Raw genomic sequence first — 24,558 nt, 5'->3', positions numbered from 1 at the left:
TAATGACGACATAAAGCAAGAACTTGTTGTATTCTGAACCGCAAAAGGTTGATGAAGGCCATAGGCACTTGAGCCCACACTCTTAAGAACGCCTGACGCAGTTCAGCTGCAGTTGTCGGGCTTGGTCGGACGTCATTCAGCCGTCTTTGAATCTCGTCCCACAGGTGCGCAATGGGATTTATTTTGGGTCTGAAGGCAGGCCACTGCATGGTTCTGATGCCATTCTGCTGGAGGAAGTCTCTTCTTGCTCTCCGAGTGTGGGCACGGGCGTCATCATGCTGAAACTCCTGGTTGCGGCGACGTGCCAAAAGAGGTATGGCGTGTGGTCTCAAGACTTGATCAATGTACCGAGCTGCTGTGACACCATTGCCTCTCCCTGGACCGATGTTCTGGAAGACCATAGGGCCCACACGATGATGCTCGGACCACCCCATGAGTCTCTCTCAACAACACAAGCATTTGAAGAAGAATTATGTTCCCCATGGCGTCACCAGACTCTCTCTCTGCCATCTGCTTTTGAGATACAATAACGGCTCTCGTCTGAGAAGAGGACTCTTCCCCACTGCTGGTGGCGCCAATGCCCACTGAAAACAGTCTCGGCGATGTCGTGGTGTCAGAATGGGTCCTCGGTGTGTCCTCTGACAGTGGAGTTGTCTGCTCGTCAATCATCGACGCACGGTGTCCGCACTAATGTGTCGCCGGTGTAGCCCCATGGATGTCGAGCAGTTTCCGCAGCAGTAACAAATCGATCTTGAAGATGCTGTCGCACAATCTGACGATCCTGTCGCCGGGTAGTGACCACTACGTGGTCGGTCATCTGTATTGTTGGTGGTCTGGTACCGTTGCTGGAGCCTGAATATGGTCTTTACGTGGACTTGAAATGCATTGGCTACCTGCCGGGTGGTTTGTCCAGCTTACAATCGTCCAAGGGCTTGGTGTTTCTGATTTCTGATCAATCTTGGCATGTGGTAAGAATTCAAAAACGAATGAATGTTATCCGATCTGGATTGATTTTTATATAGCAAGAAATGGGGGAATGCATGTGCATTTCAATTTGCATTGAACTCACGTGCATCAGGTTACTATGGCCGTTGCCGTGATGCGTTTGGGCGATCGGTTTGATTGTCACCTGCTTGGTTTTTTTATCATCAAATTTCATTTTTCCCGGACAAGGTAATGTTAAATTTTAGAAACTTTAACGAAAATTTCCCAGATATTCAAATGACAACTTTTCATGCAATGTTACTTGGGGTGACGTTTCTTTTGCGGTTCAGTATATAATATTTAATTGAAAACCGTGAAAAAAGAAGCGTTAATTCTGTTTTGGGCCCATGAAGTCGTATTTGTTTTGTCAGGCACTGTACATTTACTTTGAACCTTGTGTTTTCGCTTTGAAGTCTGGACAGTTACATGAACAACGCATATATAATTTTTAAGATTCAATCATTCTGACACCTTAGCAGTGTATAGTGAACATCGACATCGAATTCAGTTTATAGCGACGACATTGTATGGTATATTTTAGTATTGTTTAAATTAGCTTTAAAGTAAAAAAACACTCCAAGTTTGACAGTCTTGAAATATGGTTCGTTCTTTTCTTCGCGGATTCAAAATTTGCTCATTATGGACTATAATTCCGACTGGCTTGGCTTGTGTTCGGCGCTATTCACGCCCGCTGAGCGAATCGAAACCTATCGGAGGTTCGAAGAATGAGAAGCCGTTCATCAAGACTATATACTGGTAGTTTGACTTTGTGTCGCACCTATCCCTTTTTTACAAGGTCTTCTAGATAATCGTTTTCTTTCTTATAGAGGCCTCGGTATGGACACGTATGACTTCTGTAATGGTATTTTGTCAGTGAGTTGAATGTCCACTTTCAAATCAGTTATTTTCCCAATATCATCATCTGTCTTACTAAAGACATCAAACTTTTGATACAACATTTTCTTAATCATTTTCGGCTGTTCAACACATTAATCATCACTTAAGTCTTTTGGGGGAAGACAGTGTTCTTGTGTGCTTGTGGTGTCTGAAACCTTGTCAGCTATATTCTGGTCAGGATCTGGCCTTGTAAGATCTCACTTGCTACAGTGTACCAATACATGTCCTGCTGTGAACTGTAATCTTATGACGAGTACAGTTCATTTTATGTTACTGGAATATTTGTTTCGGTGCCTCTCTTTGACCTTAGAAGAGATTCTTGAATCTTTAGTCCATTGGGCCAAGGTTCCTTGGTTTGGTTGTAACAAGAAAGTGGTGGGTTCACTTACATTGGTCGCGACCATGCACTTCTCTCGTAACACACGACCAGCTTTGACACATACTACTTGTCACCCGCTGTGAATTTCACATTTTGCATCGGGTCGTTCCTCTTGCAACAGTTTGCTGGCATTGCAGTTGCATGACTGAAGGGATATTGCTCAATCACAATTAAAACCTATGATTGGGGTAGTGATGCTCGACACCCTGTCACTAAATGTGGAACAGACAAATTCCGATCAAAGGTTCCCGTTATCATTGAGACGATACTTCGACCCATCCTTCAAAAGGTATTTTCTCAACATTGACAAACTTGACCCAATCTCCAATTCTTGTCTGTTCTGTCTGAACAATTTCAAGGGTAGAATAATGCCTCAGTTCTCAAACCCTTATAGACACAAAGTGTTCTACACTGTTTACCGACAAGACGAACTGGTTTGTCCTTTTGTTTTTGAGTTAAATCAGTGTTGTTTCCTAAACTCAGATTCTTAATTGAAAGTGCTTCCATATGGCAAAACATACAGGCTTGTGCACATCCCAGTGAACAGCTTGACAACTGTAGGAGCAATATAAAGTAGAGTGACATATTGAACAAAGATCAAGATGTTGATCTTGAGCATCCCCTCCAAACTGAACACATGTGGGCATACTGTCTAAAGTCAGTGACTGCCCGACGTTGCTGACACGTTTCCGTTTCCCGAATCTGATTTCCCGGTTCTGTTACGTCTTTGCCTACAACATGGCTGTAAGTGTTCTGATGAACTATATCAGAAACAATGATCGCGAGACAAATATTCATTTCCTTTGCACTTAATGCATAGACGAGTTTGAGAATTAGTGCGAGTACTTCTTTGTGCCTGCTGTTGTTTCAAGGAGGCATACTTAGACTGCAGGTTCTTAGCCGTTCAATTGTTTCATCCTTTGATTCTTCATACACTACATACCTAGCATCAGCAACACGTAGTGCGTTTCCTTTTTCGTTCCTTCTTGGCAGACACAGCAGCGCCAACCTGACCAGATGATCTCATGATCCAGAGTATTAGATGACAGAGTACTCTTCAATTTTTGTGCAATGACGGTGTCCATGAAGCCAGTGAGTAAACCAGGTTCTGCTCATACCTAAAATCAGATCCATCCTCTTTGCATGAGAAATTTATCTTCTGATTCAGGTCAAGTATTCTCCAAACAAGATCTAAAGTTTCGTCTTTTTGCCCAAGGTCCTGATAAATTTCTGTCGCAGAATTTTCCTCAAAGAATGTTTGGAGATGTTTACGGAGAACAGATATACTAAGATCATCCTTTCCTTCAATGTCGTACTTTTCTTCTCCAGCCTCAATCTGTCTTATCAAGTTGATGATGCCTAATTCTTCCTTCATGACAGGACTAAGAATCTTGAACTCCTTACGATCCATTACCCTCACAACTGTCGGCGGTGATGTTGTCTAGGTCTTTTATTCATGAAAGAAACCTCCTTGTTTTTCAGCCACAGCAGCTGGTAATAGCTGCATCTCTGTTTCACCTTGCTTGGATCATTCCGACTTTCTACCATAACATAACCAGGTCTAAATGATGACTTGTTAACTGAGTTGATGTAGATGGCTTACCCCGTCTGACGGAAGGCGTTTGTATTTCATGAAGGACTGGGTGCAATTCTGTATCAGACAAAGGAAAAGTAGCCGTTTTGTATATATGGATCACGATCACGCCTCCTGCAGAAAAGCATTACCATGCGTTTCAGGGAAGTTTGAGGTTCTTGCTCTTAAATGGGCAAGAACACTACGGTTTAGATGTTTCAAGGACCGAGTAGAAGATATATTGACAATAGCGCTTGGAGTTTATTCAGCAGACCTGTGAGAACAGCAGTACTTTATCCCTTTAACTGACGTAGTCAAAGCTCATATTTTACTTCTCCTTGCAGCCATTATGCAACGGCCATCTTATACACAACCCCTTGCTTACGTATACTGGCCTCTTCCTGTGGTATGGCAAATAATAGTACCCACCATCTAAGATATATCCTCCATGATATAACCTACGCTCAATGAATAAATGCTGCTGCATCACGAGACAAAGAGACCCAACCAACATAAAATAAACAGGGTCCAATAGAAAACACTGCTCTGTCAAGTCTCATAAATATAATCACTGGAAGTCGTACTAAAGACATTTAATGTCAAATTATACAAACTTTTCAATGACAATCACATTTTCCAGGATCATATATTCTCTTAACACCATCGCAAAATATCATGTAGAAGCCAGTGCCTGTAGAAATAAGATTGATCTGATTGGACACAAGGATACTCATAATTTAGTACAAAATCACATCTTACAAGGACACATCAGCAAGTACATATCATAAAATGTGTTGCAAAATTTTTTGTCAGGATATCAAAAATTGCTCTCCTGTTACTACCTCCAATTCCAGCTTAACGTGGGCCCTCTTTTTGTCAAAAGTTTGCTATTTCTGACATGAGTGTGCCACGTGTTGCGCTTCCTGGGAGAAGTCCCATTCACTGTCTGGGATGCGTGTAAAGAGGACAAGGGCCCTGAGCTGATGATGAGCCTAACCAGCCTGACTGTGCCAGGATCACCCAAACCCTCTTTGCTGCATTTTTTATTTTAATCTGTAAATAATAATAAAAATAAATGTTCACGAAAATGTACCCTGCTTCACCGGTGGCACCCGTCACAAACACATACAAAGGCAAGTCAAGTGTTCACCTGAAAAACACGTCCTCCACATTTCTACCATAAAACATTTTGAAAACTTTACTGAGGCCTTGAATGTTGTAACCTTGATCAAACAACTTATGTGCAAGTGTCGTATAACGTTCTGTGAAATCTTGGGAAAAAGAGCATGCTCGATTGTATCTTAAAAGTTGTGAAATGTAAATTCCAAAGACTGGATTTGCTGGAATATTGCTCGACATGAAGGGAAAATTGACCATTGGAAAGTTATCCGGTCTTGTGGAGAGTGTTTTGTCACTCTGAATCTTTTTTGCATACATCTAAATATGAAACAAATGAGGCGGTCTCACTGGTCTCCTTTATTTCTAGTTTAGATGGGTAAATCAGTGGAAGGTGATTGGCCATTTGATTGTTATTGAACGATATCAGATCATCAATACACCTGAAGCCCACACTGTTTGGCTTCTTAAACTTCAGAAATTCCGATTCATATGCATGAAGAAACAGAGCCACGGAGAAGGATCCTTTTATTGGTCGTAAAAGGCAAAATAGCGGCGACAAATATGTGAATGGATCACTGAAAATCAGTGATGACATGAGGTGTTCGCGAAAAGGTCAAGCATGTCCTGCTTACCTTCAGCTCCCGTCACCAATGAACTTTAACAACTTAAAATTTATGGGTCTAACGTAAATCCGCGAAACGTCATTATTACAGGTACAATGTAGTTGTTTGCATGTGCACATTTAGGGATTCCCGTTTGAAGTCATGAAAAACTCATCCGTTTATATTTCTGTTACAGGACAGTGACGTTCTTAGTTTACGACACCGAGTCCAGGAATTGGCTTAAAGATAGGTTCATTTCAGAGTATTGTTTCACAGAAGTAGGACATTGTTAGAATCTTCAACTTTGCCTTCTTTCGTCTCGGACTTAGATTCAAGTGGAATCAGCTCAGCATGAACAGGAGATGCATCTGCAATGTCGTACACGTCCCTGAAAGCAACGAATCTGGAGCTTCACAAATCTCAAATATGGTCTTAGTGGATACAGGTTCCTTTATTGAATATACTTGTATCACTTTAGGACAATATCAATATAATATTACCATCGATGTTACACTTTAACATACACATCACGTTCCACTATGACATTCAGAATAGAAATGTTTATTGAATGATGGTATGATGATCAGATTGTATCAGTGACATTGTGTATATAAATATGATTAGGTTCGACTTTAACCTCGAGGTTTTACACTATTTCATTCAATCCAGTTGAATAACAGATTTACCAGAAAAAAAGAACATTCACGAGATTGAAACCGGAATTTGATTGAAATTAAACTCAAACTGGGCTGAAAGTGAAGTGAAACTGAAATGGACTGATATTGAAATGAAACTCGAGCCTCATACCTGGGAATGTGCCTACTAGTGACCTTATACTTAGACTGAAGTGATAGTTATATACAGTACCGTCGTGGTTGCACATTGAAATGCAAAGATAAGCATGTTTCTATATAAAGGTGCCAGTGACACCTTGCAGCTGAATGTATGGGACGTAATAAGGTAGTGTTGTGTTTTGCAATTTATATCAGTGGCATAGAGGGGGGTGCACATATGATTGCTTGCAGGGATCGACTCCAAAGTCAAGGTTTCAAAATATTTGTCCGGATGAATGATAAAAGTATTTTTAATGAAATAAACCATACACGAGACTAAGACGAATGTTGGACTGAAATCGAACTAACTGTGGTCCCTACTTTTTCGAGAAGTGTACTGAAACGTGACTGAAACTGATCGGTAATTGGACTGAATACGCAATAAAATTAGGCTTAAAACGAAATGAGTCATAGTCATGATACTGAAAGTGGCTGGAAATGTGAGTGAGTCGTTTGGGACAGATATGGAGGATAGGCGGGAATTAAACAGCTATAGACTTCCCACACCTTGAATTGAATCAGCTACTGGGCGTAAACCAATCACATGGATAAATTCATGCTGGGACTGATGTGATAGTTATTAATACTACATGCACTTACGTCCCGAGCATCTCAGCTTCTTTGATGGTTTCCGGTAGCTTCTTGTTCAGCGTTTCCGGGAGAAGCAGAGCCAGAAAGGCCGCCAAGATGGCGATACCCCCGAATACCAGCATGGGCAGAATCTGTCCGAAACGTCCTGATATATACATCGTCTGAAATGTTAGGGTTATTTGTGAGTGTTCTATTTCAAATGATGACCGACATGTATGAAATCATAAGGTATTCATAAAGTTAAGAACGATGCCCCAGTATCACATTGTTAATCGTCTGCAATTCATTTGACAGTTAAACAGGTCCCCAAGTTGATTCCCAGTTTTCTCAGTTAACACTAAACATATAAAACCTGCAATCACAAAGATTTGGTAAAACTTACCAAGCCAACAATGTAGGGAGAAAGTAGACTTCCAACTCTACAACAGACGGAACTTAATGCCATGCCAAATGTTCTTGATGTGGTTGGCATGAGTTCAGCTGTGAAGGTGAAGACGGCACACATGGCAGCAGAGGCACACATGTTCCCTACAATGGCGAGGATGTTAATGGCCCATTTCTCCGCTGGTGGGGTAAATCAATGGAGATGTATTAGCTTTATGACCAATATTGAAACATATCAGATCACGTTCAGCATTTCAAGTATTTGTTTTAATGGTAAACATCAGATAACATTTGCTTTCCCAAACCTTGAGTGACTGAGTATGGTTTTACACAGCTTTTAGAAATATTCAAGCAATATCATGGCGGGGGACACCAGAAATGAGCTTCACACATTGTACCCATGTTGGGATCGAACCCGGGACTCGGGTCTTCGGCGTGACAAGCAAACGCTTTAACCACCAGACAACCCGACCGCACCCCCTCCCCCGAATCTTCACAATAGAGATGTTCCTGTACACATATGGTGATCAAGGATCAATGAATATTTTTTTCAATACGTTCTTCGTGTAAGATAGTGGTACCCAGAGTGGAAACAACATTTTTGACAGATAGAACTTGGATCCTTTCTGATATTTCAAACATAAAGGCAAATCCTTTGTGCTTTTGATAACCCATGTTGGAAAATTCCAGTTGGCTCTGCAATATATGTCTCATCAAAAGCAGAATATGTCTTCAGGTTTTTGTGTCAAATCAAAATGTTGCTATTTCTGAGCCGTGTCTTTGAGTTCATACCCAGTTGACATACTGGTTTTGGTTTGGTTTATTGTTTTAGCAGCAATATTCCAGCTACATGACGGCGGTCTGTAAATAATCGAGTCTGACCCAGACAATCCAGAGATTTACATCATGAACATCGATCCACGCAATTGGGATCGATGATATGCATCAACCTGGTCCTGTATGTGGCCATAAGGGTCTATTTTAATATATATGCCTCTACCCCATGATACAAAGTACATAATATCTTAACATCATGAGCAGTGAATATGTTTCCTTCTTTTATTTTGTATAAATGATTATATAATGTGCATGCTTATGTGTGAAGTCTTACAAAAATGACACCTTAATCGTTGATCCAGTATTTATACATACACTAATTAACATGTTTGTGATTTTTGTACAGATACTTACGTGTATCTGAAACTAGTACTGGAACCAAAGGAAGAATGCAAGCTGCTCCTGTTACCAACAGAGACATAGACAGCAGCAACTTGCGGCCAATGCGATCCATTAGGAAAAAACAAGAAATGTATGCAACAGCCTCTGCGATGACGAACAAGAGAAAGTTGAGGTAGATGTTACCAGAGAGGTTGGTGACGTTCATGCTGAGGCCGTAGAAACTCATTCCTACTGCAAACCTGGAAAAACAATGACAGTTATATCTTTTTTCTCTGTCGTGACCTTCGACGGAAGGAATGTATAGTATATTTCAAATCTATCTCACTTACTCGTACAAACTGAATAAAACAGTTGTTTTGACTTTATGTTTATGTTGACTCCAATGTAAACTTTACTTCCCCGCAGGAATTTCTTCCTCTTGTTTGCTTGTTTGCTGTTTAACGCCTCAATCAGCAATATTTAAGCTATATGACGGCGGTCTGTAAATAATCGAGTTTGGACCAGATAATCGTGATGACCCTCGATCTACACAATTGTGTCAGGATTTTACGACTATTAACAATATGTTCCCAAACTAAGAGCAGGTAGCCTTCATGAAACATATTATATACAGTAGTTCTGATAAGATTCTACTGGCTGAATTACTAGTTTGTTCCTATTGTTTTTAAATTTGGTGAGAATGTATTATGTTAGGAATAAACTCGTACCAATTATAACAGATGATGATCATTCGACGCACCATCACAGAAGACTTCAAAAGATTCCAGAATGGTTCTTGTTTTACCTCTTCCATTTCGATATCGACCTCACCAAGTATTTGTGGATCTATTTGAACTTTGTTTTTCTTCGCAATATTTGCAACTATTCTTTTAGCTTCTTCTCCTTTGCCATGTTTCAGAAGCCATCTTGGAGACTCTGGGATAAAACTGTGATGAAAACAAATATTATTAACCCGGTTATCATAACTAAATGGACAGAGCTTTCCTGTAAACATCAATAAGTTAATATAGACCATATCACATGTTCATGATGTCAGGAATTACTTGTTCTTTGGATATAAAAAAATATGAATGTAACTTAAGAATACTGTATTGGAAATGGTTCTTTGCTTGAACAATCATATGTTGGTAAGTCACTGACGCTTTCAACTGAGATGCGAAAATTTAGTAACCTTCACTGTTTTTTTAAACATGACAAGTTATTATTATTCCGATATAAGTCATGTACAATTTAACTACAAAAGATAAATATTCTCTTTTTTCCATCGTATTATTACTTCGATGAGGCGATACTAAAAATAACAATACTACTGTACATGTTTCACTGCAACCTTCTATACATAGTTTGCACATGTTCATGTTTGTGATACGTATGAAGTACATCAGAGTCCAATACTTACTATACATAAGCAAAAACAACCGTCGGGATACTGACAATCAGCTGTCGAGTCTTCCAGTCCCTGAAGAGATGGGCCGTTAGTGCTGTCACAAGGTTCCCCAAACTCCAGAAGAGGTTCATGGCAACCCCTGCCCACATACGCTTAGAGGGACCGACTATCTCCATGCCTGTTCCAACATACATATAGTACTTCACTCGCAGGACTGTGTAGATTACAATTATACCCATTTAGAGTACCACATTGTAGTCGTTGTTGTTTAATGCCAAACTCAACAAGGTCCAGCTAAATGACAGCGGCCTTGAAATAATCGAATCTGTACCAGACAATCTAGTGGTTAATACTATTGCAAAGATCCACACAGTCGTGACACGATGACACGCAATCATTAAGTCACTGCACTGATCAGCCCGATCCGTTTAGTCGCATATTGTGACAAACATGGGTTATTGGAGGCCAAATATAGTTACACCATCTGACTTCTGGAATAATATCATCCGACTTCAAAGTTTTGTGACAAGTATCTGTATATATAAGTACTCATGTACTAACCTTTGGAGAATGTAACATACGCAGCTATTAGTTACACATGTCCCATACCCTCGATTGTGTAGTGTATTATGTACCCAGTGTGATGTACCCAGTGTGATACAACTATCATAAAACCAATCGCCACTTCATGACACGGCGACTAACCACACCGTTAGGTATCAGGAGGAAGAGAGTGTTGCCCATTTTTGTGGGAATGGTCTGCAATAGTACTGTCTGTAGGTTATCCCGATGACTATGACCTTTAACATGGGAAGGGCAGTAAATCTTAAGTTGGTTGGTTGGTTGGTTGGTTTGTTGTTTAACGCCGCACTCAGCAATATTCCAGCTATATGACGGCGGTCTGTAAATAATCGAGTCTGGACCAGACAATCCAGTGATTAGTATCATGAGCATCGATCCACGCAATTGGGATCAATGACATGCATCAACCAAGTCAGCGAGCCTGACCACCCGATCCCGTTAGTCGCCTTTTACGACAAGCATAGTCGCCTTTTACGGCAAGCATGTGTTGCTGAAGACCTATTCTACCCCGGAATCTTCACGGGTCAAATCTTAAGTAATGCGTGATTTTCCCAGTACGCCGTATACAGCTGACAGCCACTGAGATGTTAACGAATTGTTAAAACAGAAACAGACTAAACACAGGTGGCATTTAGTGGATCTGAGAAGCTGTTGTTCCAGAAAATAGTGGGGGCACGGGTAGCACAGTTGTCTAAGGCGCCTCGATTCGCTGAGCAGAGTTGCGTCCCTTGTGCACGCCAGAAACCTATGATTGTGGGTTCGAATCCCGGTTCGCCCAGATTATGTTTCTAGGATTGTCAGCACCATACCCGTGCTCGTGGGTTTCACCAAAGTGGTAACGTCTGAGACCTGCATCACTTCGGGCTTTCCTCCAACATTAAGCTGACACGCCGCGATATAACTGGAATACTGTTAAAGACGGCGTTCAACCCAACTCACTCACTCAAGGAACTGGGATGTGGCAAAACTTGACCTACATCACTGCTACTGCCAATGGATTTGTTTACAACACCCGTTACTTTGTCTAGTTACACAAAGCAAGCGCTAAGATGACAACCCCGATCTAGTATGTGGTTCAACATTAACCTGTAGATTTACTGGGAATGAGACTGATGGTGCAACGTCATTGACAAATGGAGTGAGTGAGTTTATGCTTTACGTCACATCGGCAATATTTCAGCCATATCGTGACGAGAAGTAATACCTTATTTATACATATATCTAAACTAAATAAAAACCTGTCATCGATTGACAGTACAATTACCAGAATATCACAGATTAATATTTAAAACTATCATACAACCATAAAAATATCACTAAACAGTCGTGAAAAAGCACAGCACATCTGATTGACAAATGGAACTGCGTGGCGTACGGCTATTTTGGAGGGATTGGATTTGACCTGTCAATTTCAAAATTTCACAGAATTCGTCGTCAGTGTGTCACAGTAATGTGGCAGTTGTGGCCCGGAAACCGTGAGTGGTTCGTGTGTGATTTGCTCAGCTGTGCGTGTTCTGAAATGAATGTCATCAAGTGTGATAAGTTGTTGTGACAAGTCAGTATACTGGGACTTCAGTCATGTCGGAACATTGTTTTTGTTGCCTTACGAAGGGAGGAGTGTTTTCTCATGGACTTTCAATCCCAATCAAAGATTTTACGCGTTCTATTTCGGGTTCTGCCGAATGGTTATTCTTCATTAACAATGGTAAACTCGTCAACCCACGTTTCCAGAAATGTGATCAACTGTTTCTTCAATTTTGTTGGGACACAAGTACGCAAATATATTATACGGATTTGACGCTATTGGTGATTAATCTAGGCAGCATATGACCGAACCAGATTCGTTGGGCATGAATAGCAAAGACCTTTTCCAACGGCATAACCAATACCCGGTGCAGATTATAGTAAGTCTGTTAGGCATTGATAAGCACAGTCTTCTATTAATGTCTATGGAATGGCCCTCCATTGCACCTGCAGAGCTTGAGTTAACTCAGGTACATTCTGTGGTGGTTGCAACTGACGTCGAACCCTACGGCCAAGCTCGTCCGACAAATGTTCAATTGGATTCAAATCCGGCGATCGAGAGGGCCAATGTCATACCTGCACATTGTTTTGTTGCAAGAGATTCCGGGTCACGCGAGCTGTATGAGGTCGGGCATTATCATGTTTGAACACCAGTTGGTTAACGCCACGTCGACATCCTCTTGGCAACGATAAGAGCGCTGGTTGCAACACTGTGGCAATGTAACGCTGGGCGTTGCGAAAGTTGGCATTAATTGCACCCCACACCATGACACCTCCACCTCCAAAACGATCATATTCAATAACGCAGTTTCAAGCAAAACGTTTATGGTTCCGTCTGTATACACGTATGCGGCCATCTTGGAAACTGACGTTGAAGTGTGATTCATCTGAAAAGATGACATTTCTCCATTGCCTGGGAGGAAGATGACCACCTGCAGCTGCCCAACGTTGACGTGCAAGACGGTGTGCGTGAGTCCAAATCTGTCCACGATAGGGTCGACTGCACCGTATGTTTCCTGCAGCAAGGCGACGTCGGACTGTGCGATCACTGATTGGTCGTCCCCTTGTTCCCATCATTCCAATGGCAGTCTGTCGTGCTGTTCTGAAGCGACCACTAAGGTGACTCACAATGATGAGATGGTCCTGCCTCCGTGACGTCACAGGCAGCGTTCCTTGTCGAGGACGGTCGGCAACACTCCCAGTTGTCCTGTGACGATGCTGCAGTCGGACAACAGTTGATCGATGGCCATTGAAGTGCGCAACAACGTCTCTCGCCGTCTGACCAGCTCCCAACATCCCTATTGCTCAGTTCCTCTGTGCGTTGCTTCACCGTGGCATCGTGAATATGCATGGTACCCTGCCCGCACTGTGTTTTTTTTATAGGGCCCAAGTCCCGCTTTGCACGTGCATCATGACTTTTTTCTGATCTTCCTGATTTCCCACATTTCACCTTCATGGTTGCGTTTTAGTCGTCAAGCCACTGCGTTCATGGCAGTTGGGATTCAAACTCAAACATTTGATGTTCGACATTGTTCTGTATACCCCTTTATTTCATGTCATTTGTTAGACACACAGACACAGAAAACGCCGACTTTTAGCATGATAATGGGTGTGCGTTTTAAATGCCTCTCAGTAGATTATAATTGACAGAGAATTGTAACATAACATTTCCTGCAGTTTCCTCCTTGAACAATAAGCCTTTTATGCCCAATGAGAAACATATATTTAAGGATCACTGAAAAATCAGTGATGACAAGCGGTATTCGCGAAAAGGGGAAGCATGTCCGGGTTTCATTCCCAAGATGGATACAATGTGTAAAGCCAATTTCTGGTGTCTTACGCCGTGATATTGCTGGAATATTGCTAAGAGCACTCACTCACTTACAGGTAGTCTTTTGCATATGCACATTCAGGGATTCCCGTTTGAAGCCATGATAAAATCATCAATCTTTATCTCTATTACAAGACAGTGACGTTCTTAGTTTACGACAATGGTCCTAATTCACTGAATGTACGAATCTCATCAAGTCTAGGAAATTGGCTAAAAGATGTTTTCCGGGGTGTACAAAACATTCAACACTGTTCAACTTAGGATGTTGTTGATATGACTGCACAATACGGAGGAACAGGTCGACTTTACAATGCAAGGATTCTCTGGTATTTGAAAAAGGTTAAAGCCAAATATTAAATACGTCCTATTCTTCGAGCAAATTCAACAAAGATTAATTCTTAGGACCATGTTTAAAATATTTCAGATTTCAGTTGTCTTCATGTGATAGATGCAGGTGTCAATTTGATACCTATTGTTTCTTTTCAATGTTGAGCAAAATCTAAAACAAATCATGGTCAGGGTTGGGAGGCTGTGTCATGACATTGCCTAATGAGATATTTGCGTCTTGTAAAGCGAAACCTTGCAACCCAATGACACACTCAGGCTGTGAAAGTGACTTAAAACTGGCGACGTCCTACGACCGTTTGGTTAAGTCCACAAATACGTATGTACCACAGCCGTGTCAAAGCCAACACCTCCTCCTGTGCCCCCGCATCAACCGAACGAAAGGAAAGCATCACCGGCAGTGAGGACGCCATTAGACCACTACACTTATGCCCCTCTCATTGTTTGTGATACATGTACTTTATGATTTGAATTCGCAAAAAACATGTTGATAGAGGATAAGGAAATGTGTTCATTGACATACCAAATACGAAGCACACGAGATATTGGCCTATGGCACAGATGTGGATGGCGAAATCAAGGAAGAGGACCATGGCGGCTGAGTTGGACCACACCAAACAGATGCTGAGCAGCACCAGGAAGAACATGTTGCAGATTATAGCTGGCCTTCTTCCAAACCTGCAGAAAACAAAACTTAAAGATAATCTCCATAATATCGCACAGAAGTAATAAATGAAAGTGTGTTTTTTTCCACCAGGCATATCTTAGCTTTACATGAGATTCAGACACTTCAAGACATCAACAGAGGACAATAGTGGCACATGAACAGTACCGTGTACAGTCAGTGAATTAATGATTCTTATATATTTATTTCCCAGTCATGTCTAAGAGTTATGATAGATACAATCATTTAGATCACAACAGGTTATATATACGTTTACACAGAGAGTGAGTTAATGCTTTACGTCACATCGGCAATATTTCCGCCATATCAGGACGAGAAATTATACATTTCTAATACATATATTTAAACTAAATATAACCTGTCATCGATGGACAGTAAAATTACTAGAAAATCACAGATTAATATGTAAAACTAGCATACAACCATAAAAAGATATCACTAATGGAAACAGTACAATATAAAAAAGGGCTACAGATCGCCAGCAGCTGAAGGTAGATCACCATTCTAGGGTCCATGGGGACTTACAGTACTTTTGCTACCTGCATGGACCCCAGCCGGATTTACATCATCCCTTCCGCTGTTGGCGATTATTTACACAGAGAAGTGACAGGTACAAAAGTGATAAGTGATTCCACGAGGACACTACGCATAGTGGGGGCCAGGTATCAAGAGTTTAACCCTGACAGCACATGGCAACCGCTTCAGGAAGTGTAACCGCTGTCGGGCGTTTCTGCCGAGACGGGTGTTGACAAGCTAGTTAGTGTCCGCATAGCTTCCACTCAGCATGTAGTCAGCATCAGTTGCAAACAAATTTAATATAAGCACCAAGTCATCAATCATGTTTCATTTTATTGCATTGTCTTTCATCAGTCACAAATATGTCAGTAATCAACGTATGGCACACGGGTTTAGGGTCTGACACATAAAATGGTATATTTGTATTAACGGCTTTGTTCATGCCATCTATACCTCAACAAAACATAGCAGTCAGTGACCCCTGAGCACTAGGTTTAGGCTTGGCTCGGCTGTGTGCTTGTCATCTTACCCTGGTGGCACGAATCGTTGCTGACAATATCAATCACTGTTTTGTGAGGTCCAGACTTGCTGAATACGGCGTTAAAAAGTCAAACAGATATATATTAGCGAGTATCACTGTGGATTAACCCTTGTGTCTTTGACACAGAGGTAAACAGTCAAAAGGTATTACGATGGTTTTGACGATCCTCTTTGTATAAGCATGTCAGTTCATGTTAACTTTTCAATTTGCATTGATTGCCGGCTTCATCTCAACAAAGTTGGCGACAACAGGAAGTTATTGATTTTGAGTGTGTAGGGATAATCATCTGGAAAACTTAGCGCGAAATCAAATTATTATTCCATTTAATAAATACTTCATTTAATGTATTTTGAATTTATTTCAACACTTGCTAAGTATCGACAGTGAAGTTTGACTGTGGTCGCCATAACAACTCTCTTTGAGGATCATGTGCCACCCTACAGACGTGTGTGGTAGTCTAATGTTTCTACATATATAAAACGCCAGAGAATAACCAGCATCGATTATCCGATGAAACAGATGCCATTTGGTGTAAACAGCATAATAGAGGTGACAATTTATAGGAATGGGTCAGTGAAAATCAGAGATGACAACAGGTTTTCGCCAATAATGTATGTCGTGTCCTACCAGAAGCACAGAAACGTCGAAAATGATTCAACACAACATTGCTTCAATGGTTAATTTTACAGCACCAGTATGTGCTTTCTTATTGTCATCTATTACATAATGATATAATTCTTATATTTACTCTTAAATGTATTAAAATAGTTTAAGTATTGTCCAAGCAAGGGGTACCATTAAACACAAAGCGTGCACACAATAATTATTACCTTTCAAAGTCGCGTGTAACCCCAATCATGTAATTAGCACATCTACAGTATAAAATCCAAACAGTTTTCTTTCAGTTCTTAATCATGCATTTTGGGATATAACAAAGGCAAAATACGGGGTTACATCGTTTTATCTAACGGAAAAGCAGGATGTTCCGAAAACAGTCAAAATGCAGCCATCGTATCAAACAACATTCACTCTCTCGCTAACGTCGAAGATCCCCCCATCCTAGGAACTCACATGTCTGCCAGTGGTCCGTTGATGAGGCCTCCAACCAAATGCCCTAACATACCCAGCATTCTGGCATGACTCACGAAGGACTTTTTCCCGCAGACAAAACCCATCTGGAAAGAAGTCAGTGCATACATAATCCATTGCACCTAAACAAAGTAATGAACCAGGTTATCTGCAAGAATTCAAATACGAAAGTGATGGTGTGCTTTCGATCTTTCGACGTTCCAGTGATTAAGATGGAAAGCTAAATTTTCAAGAAGCAGTCGGGCCTACTGGCCCATTTTGTACCTCAATTCGCTATTTTTATTATTTTTTCTTCACTGTCTAGTTTCAACCACTACACAAACCAATCATGACTAGCCGTCATATCTTGACCAGTAGATCGTTCCTACCTACAACATGAATGTGTTCATACATAATTGCAAGTAATGCTATGGTATTTCATTGGCCAACCAAGCAATGTTTTGGCATTTATAATACCATACACCGAAAAATAATTAGACCTCGTCCATCAACGGACTTCTGCTTCCTGATAAAGATAGAATGGATGTAGTCTTTATTGCCTTATTGCGATTGACCATGTCCCCGGTTTCTTGTTATTGTCTTCGGTGTATTTGTGCAAATGTCAAAATAAGCAGTATGTGCAGTTATAATTTCTACATATATATTTGTAAGAGTTTACTTCAATATGTTAATTCGTATATTTAAAAGGTGAGGTGAAATTGGGTTTAACGTCGCGTCCAAGATTATTGCACTTATATAGCGACGTGCATGCACGTGTATGTGTGTGTGTGGCTGCTTGTACTAGTCCGGACTGATGCCGATTTATAGTGCTAGCTAACTGAGATACCATGCCGCAGTTTAACATGAATACCCCACTCAGACACAGTATACTGACTCCGAGCCGACCAGTCCTTGTTTTAGCCCCTTAATGTCGAGCGCCAGACAGGGTAACAACAAGTACAATCTTTTAACGTCTTTTTGTATGACGCGGCCCGGGATCGAACCCTGGACCTTCCGCTCTCCGGGCGGACGCTCTACCACAAGACCACGGACGCGGTCTCGTATATTTAATGTAAAAACCAGTATGCAAATGACATACTTGTGGAATTGCATGGTGGGCAGACCAGACCTTCTTTTACGTTTATTTCCAACATTATTTTGTGGAGACAATGTAGACGGTAAAGACGTTTATACCTTGTACTTGTTACGCTGCCTGCAGCAGATGCTCAGTGTTAAGGGGAAAAAAAACCGGGGGACTGGCCGGCTTGGAGTCAGTACAGTGTGACTGAGTGGGTTATCAACGTTAAACTGCGACATGGTATCTCAGTGGGCTAGCACTATTAAAAATCGAAAGTCCTGTGTAGTTCAAGCAGCCTTACACAAAGTGTCGCAATATGAGTTATAATGTAAACAATGTAAACACCCATTTCATCTCACCTACTTCACTTTATGGCGGATACAAAAATTATATACTTGTCTGATTTCTTTTGGAGAATAGGTTGTGTAACGGTTCAGGGGGTGGGTATTGGGGTACAGCTCTGGTAGCGAATTGTGGATCACTCCCAATACCACCAACCACACAGTTTTAATTATTTAATTTTTTAAGAATAATTTCACAATTAAGAATTGCACAATAAGATTTATTAATTTACAAGAATATAATTATTCTTTTCAGTATTTCATTCAGTTAGGAAGATGTACAATAAATATAAAATACTTGAATGTCAACTCACATATCTCGGCTCGAACCGGCTTTCACTCTCGTATCAGAAAAAGTACAACCGATCAAACTGTCAACAAAGTGACGTCATACCGGAAGTAGTCTCTCGCACGAGGATACGGTCGGTGGAACGTGGGGAAATTGCACTCCACCAGTGACAGAAGTTATTTTACTTCGAGTCACGGCTGTGTAGTAATATACAATGCATTTAGATGGACTAGATGCACTTTTGTAGCCATACAAGGCTGATTTAAGCCATTATGCTACAAGAAGTAGTTTCGTGGAACAGACTCACGAATATAGGTGACGTCACACGAACTATCACGTTGCCAAATCGAAACAGGTGATTTAGAACGTGTTCCCATTTTGTTTTTGCACATTTAACAAACAGTCAGTAAGATCAGTGGTGATATACGTTAATTCATGTAGCAATAACGTATATCTTTACGGTATGCTGTATCACATACAACATATACAATATGATTCATCTCACTGTCTACTGACCGAAATGTACAAAAGGCTTGTACATTACAGGTTGTTTCAATTGTTTTCGGACAAAACATGTAAATAATGTGGTACTGGTATTTAATAATGATTGCAACAACCTGAATGATAATAACTCACCGTCTCTGAAACCGTGGATATGAACTGTGATTGGTCGTAAACCCAGGCATTACATGGCTCTGTGATATTTCTTGTTGACCAAACATTGGAGGCATTGGTCTGTCGATACAGTTGGCACTGGGAATATTTTTCGTTACCATAGTAACCATATATCCTGGGAATGGAGCGGTTTACGAGTTGTTCGTGAAGGTCATTCTGGATTTTGTAGGTGTCATTGGCAAATCCTGGAATAGCGCACCTGACAAGAGAAACAAGTATAAGTTTATTTAAATGTGAGAGAACAGGGGTTGTAAAGAATTTATCGATGTTTATTTACAATGCTTTTGCCCATGGAAATGAAATTGTTAATTAAATAATATCTATGCCAGAATAAAATGAGCATATTTATGGTTGTCATGATGTATATATGTGGGAGATAATTTATTTCAATTTGATGTTCTATTGTAATGATTAATTATGTTGAAATGTATTATGTACTAAAGGCCTGTGGCCTCTTGAGTACGAAATAAAGATTGATTGAACAAGTCAGTGTTATGTTGTCGTCATCGTGTTACCTTATTTTACAGTTTTATTACAGAGACATGTCAGTAATCAAATAGGGAGCATGCACATCAATAGTTGACAGCGGAACTGACGAAACATAACTCACGGTACCAGAATAACACATACGAAACCAGGCCGCACTTATAAATAGTTCTATCGGGATATTGAGTTCTGCGTTGGCACATATGTGTAAACAAGTTATCATTGTGTAACAAACTGAATGAGTGAGATAAATGTTTAATGGATCGGCATTATATCAGTATATAGGGTGTCATAAGTTCACAGACCCGTGAAGATTCGGGGTAGATTAGGTCTTCGGCAACACATTCTTGGCGTAAAAGGCGACTATGCTTGTCGTAAGAGGCGACTAACGGGATCGGGTGGTCAGGCTCGCTGACTTGGTTGATGCATGTCATCGATCCCAATTGCGTGGATCGATGCTCATGATATCATTCACTAGATTGTCTGATCCCGACTCCATTATGTACAAACCGCCGTCATATAGCTGGAATATTGCTGAATGCGGCGTTATTCAACAAACAAACAAACAACATTAGTTCACAGTAATAATTAAAAAAATAATTTGTCACCCCATATACAAATGTTAATTAAAAAAAATATTTGTTACAGAGGCTTGTATGAGAAATGACAATAGCTGTTGAAATGACAGCCTTCATTGCAGCAAAATGTTCATACTTTCCAAACATTCACTTCGTTTGCGCCATAATAGTGCCACTACGCGTAACAAATATGATCAATATGATGCAGAAACATATTGATTCACACGCATTGCTGATTGTTTCATTGAATCGCCGGAGTAAGTATCCATTTAAAAATACAAAGGTTAAAAGAATAATGTTTATTATAGTGTCACATGTTGTATACAATTCATACTAAAAAAACGTACACATACAATAAAATATAACATCCGACCAGGTATGGCCTACGAAATACCTGATCAGTTTCAGATAAATTAGGACATGTATATACTGAACTGTGCAGGAAAAGAATTATGGCATGTACAACCATGTCTTTATATCTGCCAAATGTTAGGAACGAATGTAAAATGATTCATTTCCATGTATTCTAAACGGTGCTGAAACATAACAGAAAGAATGAATTTTATGTCATCAGTTTTATATAGGTTTGAAATTAACGGAAACAATAGAGGAATAATTCCCATGTGATTTGAAAGTGATGCACATGATACATTTACACATATTCGGAACGTGATGAAATGGTGTTGGGAATGTTTATCCGCCGTGCAAGATATCTCTAGAAATAATTTTTTTAGTATTATCGATAGTGATAACCTGATATCAAACCCCAGTCCCGAGATAATCGCTCACTACGCAAGTACTACGCCTTGACGTAGGGAGGGCGTAATCGTGGTGATTGAGGGGAGGGGAAATAACCTAAAGGCTTTTAGTGAACAGCCTATTAATTACACAAAAACACAGTGTCTAAACCAAGCTGGGGAACGTCTATTTGTATCTATGTATCTATCTCGGTGTCTTTCAGAATGCATTACAGGAAATGTGGACTCGAAAACATTAATGAAATTATCCATAGAGAGTCATTGTATAACTTTTAACTGCCAGAGTATTTGTGGTTCTACTGTCTTCTACGTGGCACTACCTTAACCACTACTTGGTGTTACGAGTCGATTTCCAAATTGAAACAATATGTCAGCCCAGAAAGAATTTGGTGTGAAACCAAAAAACTGTATATTAATCAATACAAATTACTGCATATCAATTACAATGACAGTACACAATAGAGGGGTTGTACAATATCCAGTACAGTGGTATAAAATGTGAGGGTAGTAGAAATGACAATGACAAGAATAATAACCACGTCGCCGCAACAGTGGTCAAGCTTCCGAGAAAGCTGAACACCAGGGTGAAAAGTGATATTCACATGGGGATAACTGCCGCAGCTATTCCACTGTTAAACATTGGACAGCTACGTTTAAGGCTGAGCGAACAAGCCTTGATGATGACCCTAGGTCTGGACGTCCCAACTTCCATCAAAGACGATTCAATCAAGGAGATAGAAAAAACTTATACTGTCAGATACGTATAACGATTGCTGAACTTGTGGAAGACACAGGTCAAAGTCATGGATCCATTGAACCTATTATTCATGAACATTTACAAATGAATAAGATAGCTTCTCGTTGTGCGCCAACGTTTACTGACATTGCCAGAAAATATTTTGATCTAATTGAGGAAGAATTCGTCAAATTCAAAAAGAGATTATTAACGGGTGATGAAACGCGGGACTACCACTATGATCCCGAGTCTAAACGTCAATCCATGGAATGGCACCATTTCACTTCTCTGGCACCTAAGGAATTCGAGGTCTTCATGACCAGTGAAAACAGTTGTGACCACTTTATTCTTGGATGCACCCTTGTTGATTACTTAGAAAGTCAAAAGACGATTACCGGTGCTTCCTTTGCTGATTTGCTTCATCGCCTGAGAGATTCTATCACAGAAAAGCGGCGAGGAATGCTGACTACTAGAGTTCTACTACTTCATGACAATGCCTCTTCTCACACCTCTCCACTTGCAAAGGCTGCTGTGCGACAATGTGGTTTCGAAGAGCTACATCACCCTCCATACACGCCAGACCTGACACCAAGTGATTTCCACCTGTTTCATAAACTGAAAGAACACCTTAATTGAAAGAGCTATGACGACAATGATGACCTCAGACCTGCCATGAATGGGTTTTTCAGGGTGGCTTCAGAAAACGTCTCCCTGTCTGGAATTGAAAAGCTTCACTGTCGATATGAGAAGTGTACTGAAAAGCATGGAGATTCTAGTGAAAAAATATAATTTCACATTTCACGTTAGTTGGTTTTGTTTGTTAGGCTTTCATTTCTTTGACCAGCCCTCGTATTATTGATTTCGATTGTGGTCTGTTGTTTGCTTGAAGTTGCGTTGATGGCACAGTTTCATCTGCATTTGCAGTAGGCTTTTCGTATTCCGAACGTTAGGAAATTGGCTTTTTCGTGCCGTGTATGGATGTTTTGCTCTGATCCCTACTCATTGTTGCATTTGGAATAGTAATAGTATTCCCGGGCGTACATGTTGCAAGAGTTCATATATCAGAAAGTGATGTCAGAAAATGATAATGTTTATCTATTACTCATTACTATAACACAAAAGATAATAACTGCGATATGCCGACCTGTAATATGTTTTTCATATTTTGCAGTCTTTGCATTGTTGAACACAAATATGTAAGAAAAGAATAGATGTCAATAATATTCTTCCGTGTTATAGTTAACAGAACGTTATATCTTGGTTTTGTAATAAGTCTATGGTGTAAACTATAACAACCGATGTATATGCTACAACGTAATACACTATTCAACTAATACATGTCTTATATCTTTACCGATTTGGTGAAACCCTAAGAAAATAACCATTTTCAATGCGAATTTGAACACATAATCATAGAATCCCGGCATTGCGTAGGGCCACAGATATGCACAGCGATTTACTACGCCTTAGATCACTACATGTACCCTGGTTATATACTGTGCACACACAATGTTCAGCTGTTGTTATATATCATTTCAGAAGAATTTTGTAACTTTTTAACACCGATACTGTGAAGCCATAAACGACGTTTTCTAAGTTTTTGTTTTGTTTGTTTGTTGTTTTACGCCACACTCAGCAATATTCCAGCTATATGGCGGTGGTTTGTAAATAATCGAGTCTGGACAAGACAATCTAGTGATTGATATCATGAGCATCGAACCACGCAATTTGGATACGATGACATGCATCAACCAAGTCAGTGAGCCTGACCACCCGATCCCGTTAGTCGCCTTTTACGACAAGCATAGTCGCCTTTAACGGCAAGCATGGGTTGCTGAAGACCTATTCTAAAACTTCACGGGTCTGTCATTTAATAAACACATATTTGTTTTAACGTGGTGGTATAAGCAGCATCGTGCTAAAATATGTATGTCCTTGTACCCTCTGATTATATCCATAGATGCACTTATATAACGACGGCCAATTTATACGAAACAAGATAATATGCGTATTTCCGTAAATAAACCTTTTCTCTCACTGACAAATATGTAGATGTTGACAAGATAGAAACATTCATAAGGATGCCACAAGATCACGATGTTTCACTGAATATACATACCTATGTTCAGGAACTGCAAACAGAAACACAACTGCCTGTATAACCTGGAGAGACTGTGGTATTGCTGGTAGACAGAGAAAAAGGTACAGCCATTTCTGGTACGGGCCAAACTCCCCCAGTTGCCTCAACACGTCGTCGAACTTCATCGTTCTGGAAGACTACAAACCAAACTTTCAAGAATTGAAGGAAATGATAAAGCAGTGAGTCAACACACACGTCCACACGTGATGACGAACAATAAAAAATGTAGATCCTAAATGCATTATTTAATTGGATATGACGATCAATTACCAAGGGAAAACAATACCTACGCTACACGTTCCATTTATACAGGTCCACTAACCTGGTGTCACGATAATATTACCATATATAAGAGGTGCATATAATTATGTGTGTCAAAGTTCATCGTTCTGGAAAAAACACCAACCGCTAGAAACACAACTGCCTGTATAACCTGGAGAGACGCCGGTATTGCTGC

The 24,558-nt window shown here is 40.3% G+C and overlaps 1 protein-coding gene across 1 annotated transcript; it reads right to left on the bottom strand.

Annotated features, from left to right (window-relative positions):
- Window positions 1–5,735: 5,735 nt before the first annotated feature.
- Window positions 5,736–24,226, bottom strand: LOC124150620 (organic cation transporter protein-like). The gene is made up of 10 exons (XM_048383822.1): window positions 24,081–24,226; window positions 19,365–19,602; window positions 17,024–17,127; window positions 14,734–14,888; window positions 9,941–10,106; window positions 9,249–9,467; window positions 8,554–8,780; window positions 7,361–7,542; window positions 6,988–7,139; window positions 5,736–5,942 (listed from the first exon to the last, which is right to left on the bottom strand). The coding sequence occupies exons 1-10, from the start codon at window positions 24,224–24,226 to the stop codon at window positions 5,825–5,827; spliced, it is 1,707 nt and encodes a 568-aa protein (XP_048239779.1). The 3' UTR covers window positions 5,736–5,824.
- Between the last annotated feature and the right edge of the window lie 332 nt (window positions 24,227–24,558).

Source organism: Haliotis rufescens, unplaced genomic scaffold, assembly GCF_023055435.1.
Source record: "Haliotis rufescens isolate VD_foot unplaced genomic scaffold, xgHalRufe1.0.p SCAF_5, whole genome shotgun sequence".
In the NCBI taxonomy this organism is placed as follows: Eukaryota; Metazoa; Mollusca; class Gastropoda; order Lepetellida; family Haliotidae; genus Haliotis; species Haliotis rufescens.
Note: the sequence above shows the minus strand (reverse complement) of the source record. Positions and strands in the feature narration are given on the sequence as shown.

Excerpts from the sequence above, each read along its gene's own strand:
- LOC124150620 (XM_048383822.1), bottom strand. The coding sequence starts at position 24,226 with ATGAAGTTCGACGACGTGTTGAGGCAACTGGGGGAGTTTGGCCCGTAC. Across the intron at positions 10,107-14,733 it reads TCTCGTGTGCTTCGTATTTG|GCATGGAGATAGTCGGTCCC; the intron begins GTATGTCAATGA and ends ATGTTGGAACAG. Across the intron at positions 8,781-9,248 it reads ATCATCATCTGTTATAATTG|GTTTGCAGTAGGAATGAGTT; the intron begins GTACGAGTTTAT and ends TTGTTTTTCCAG.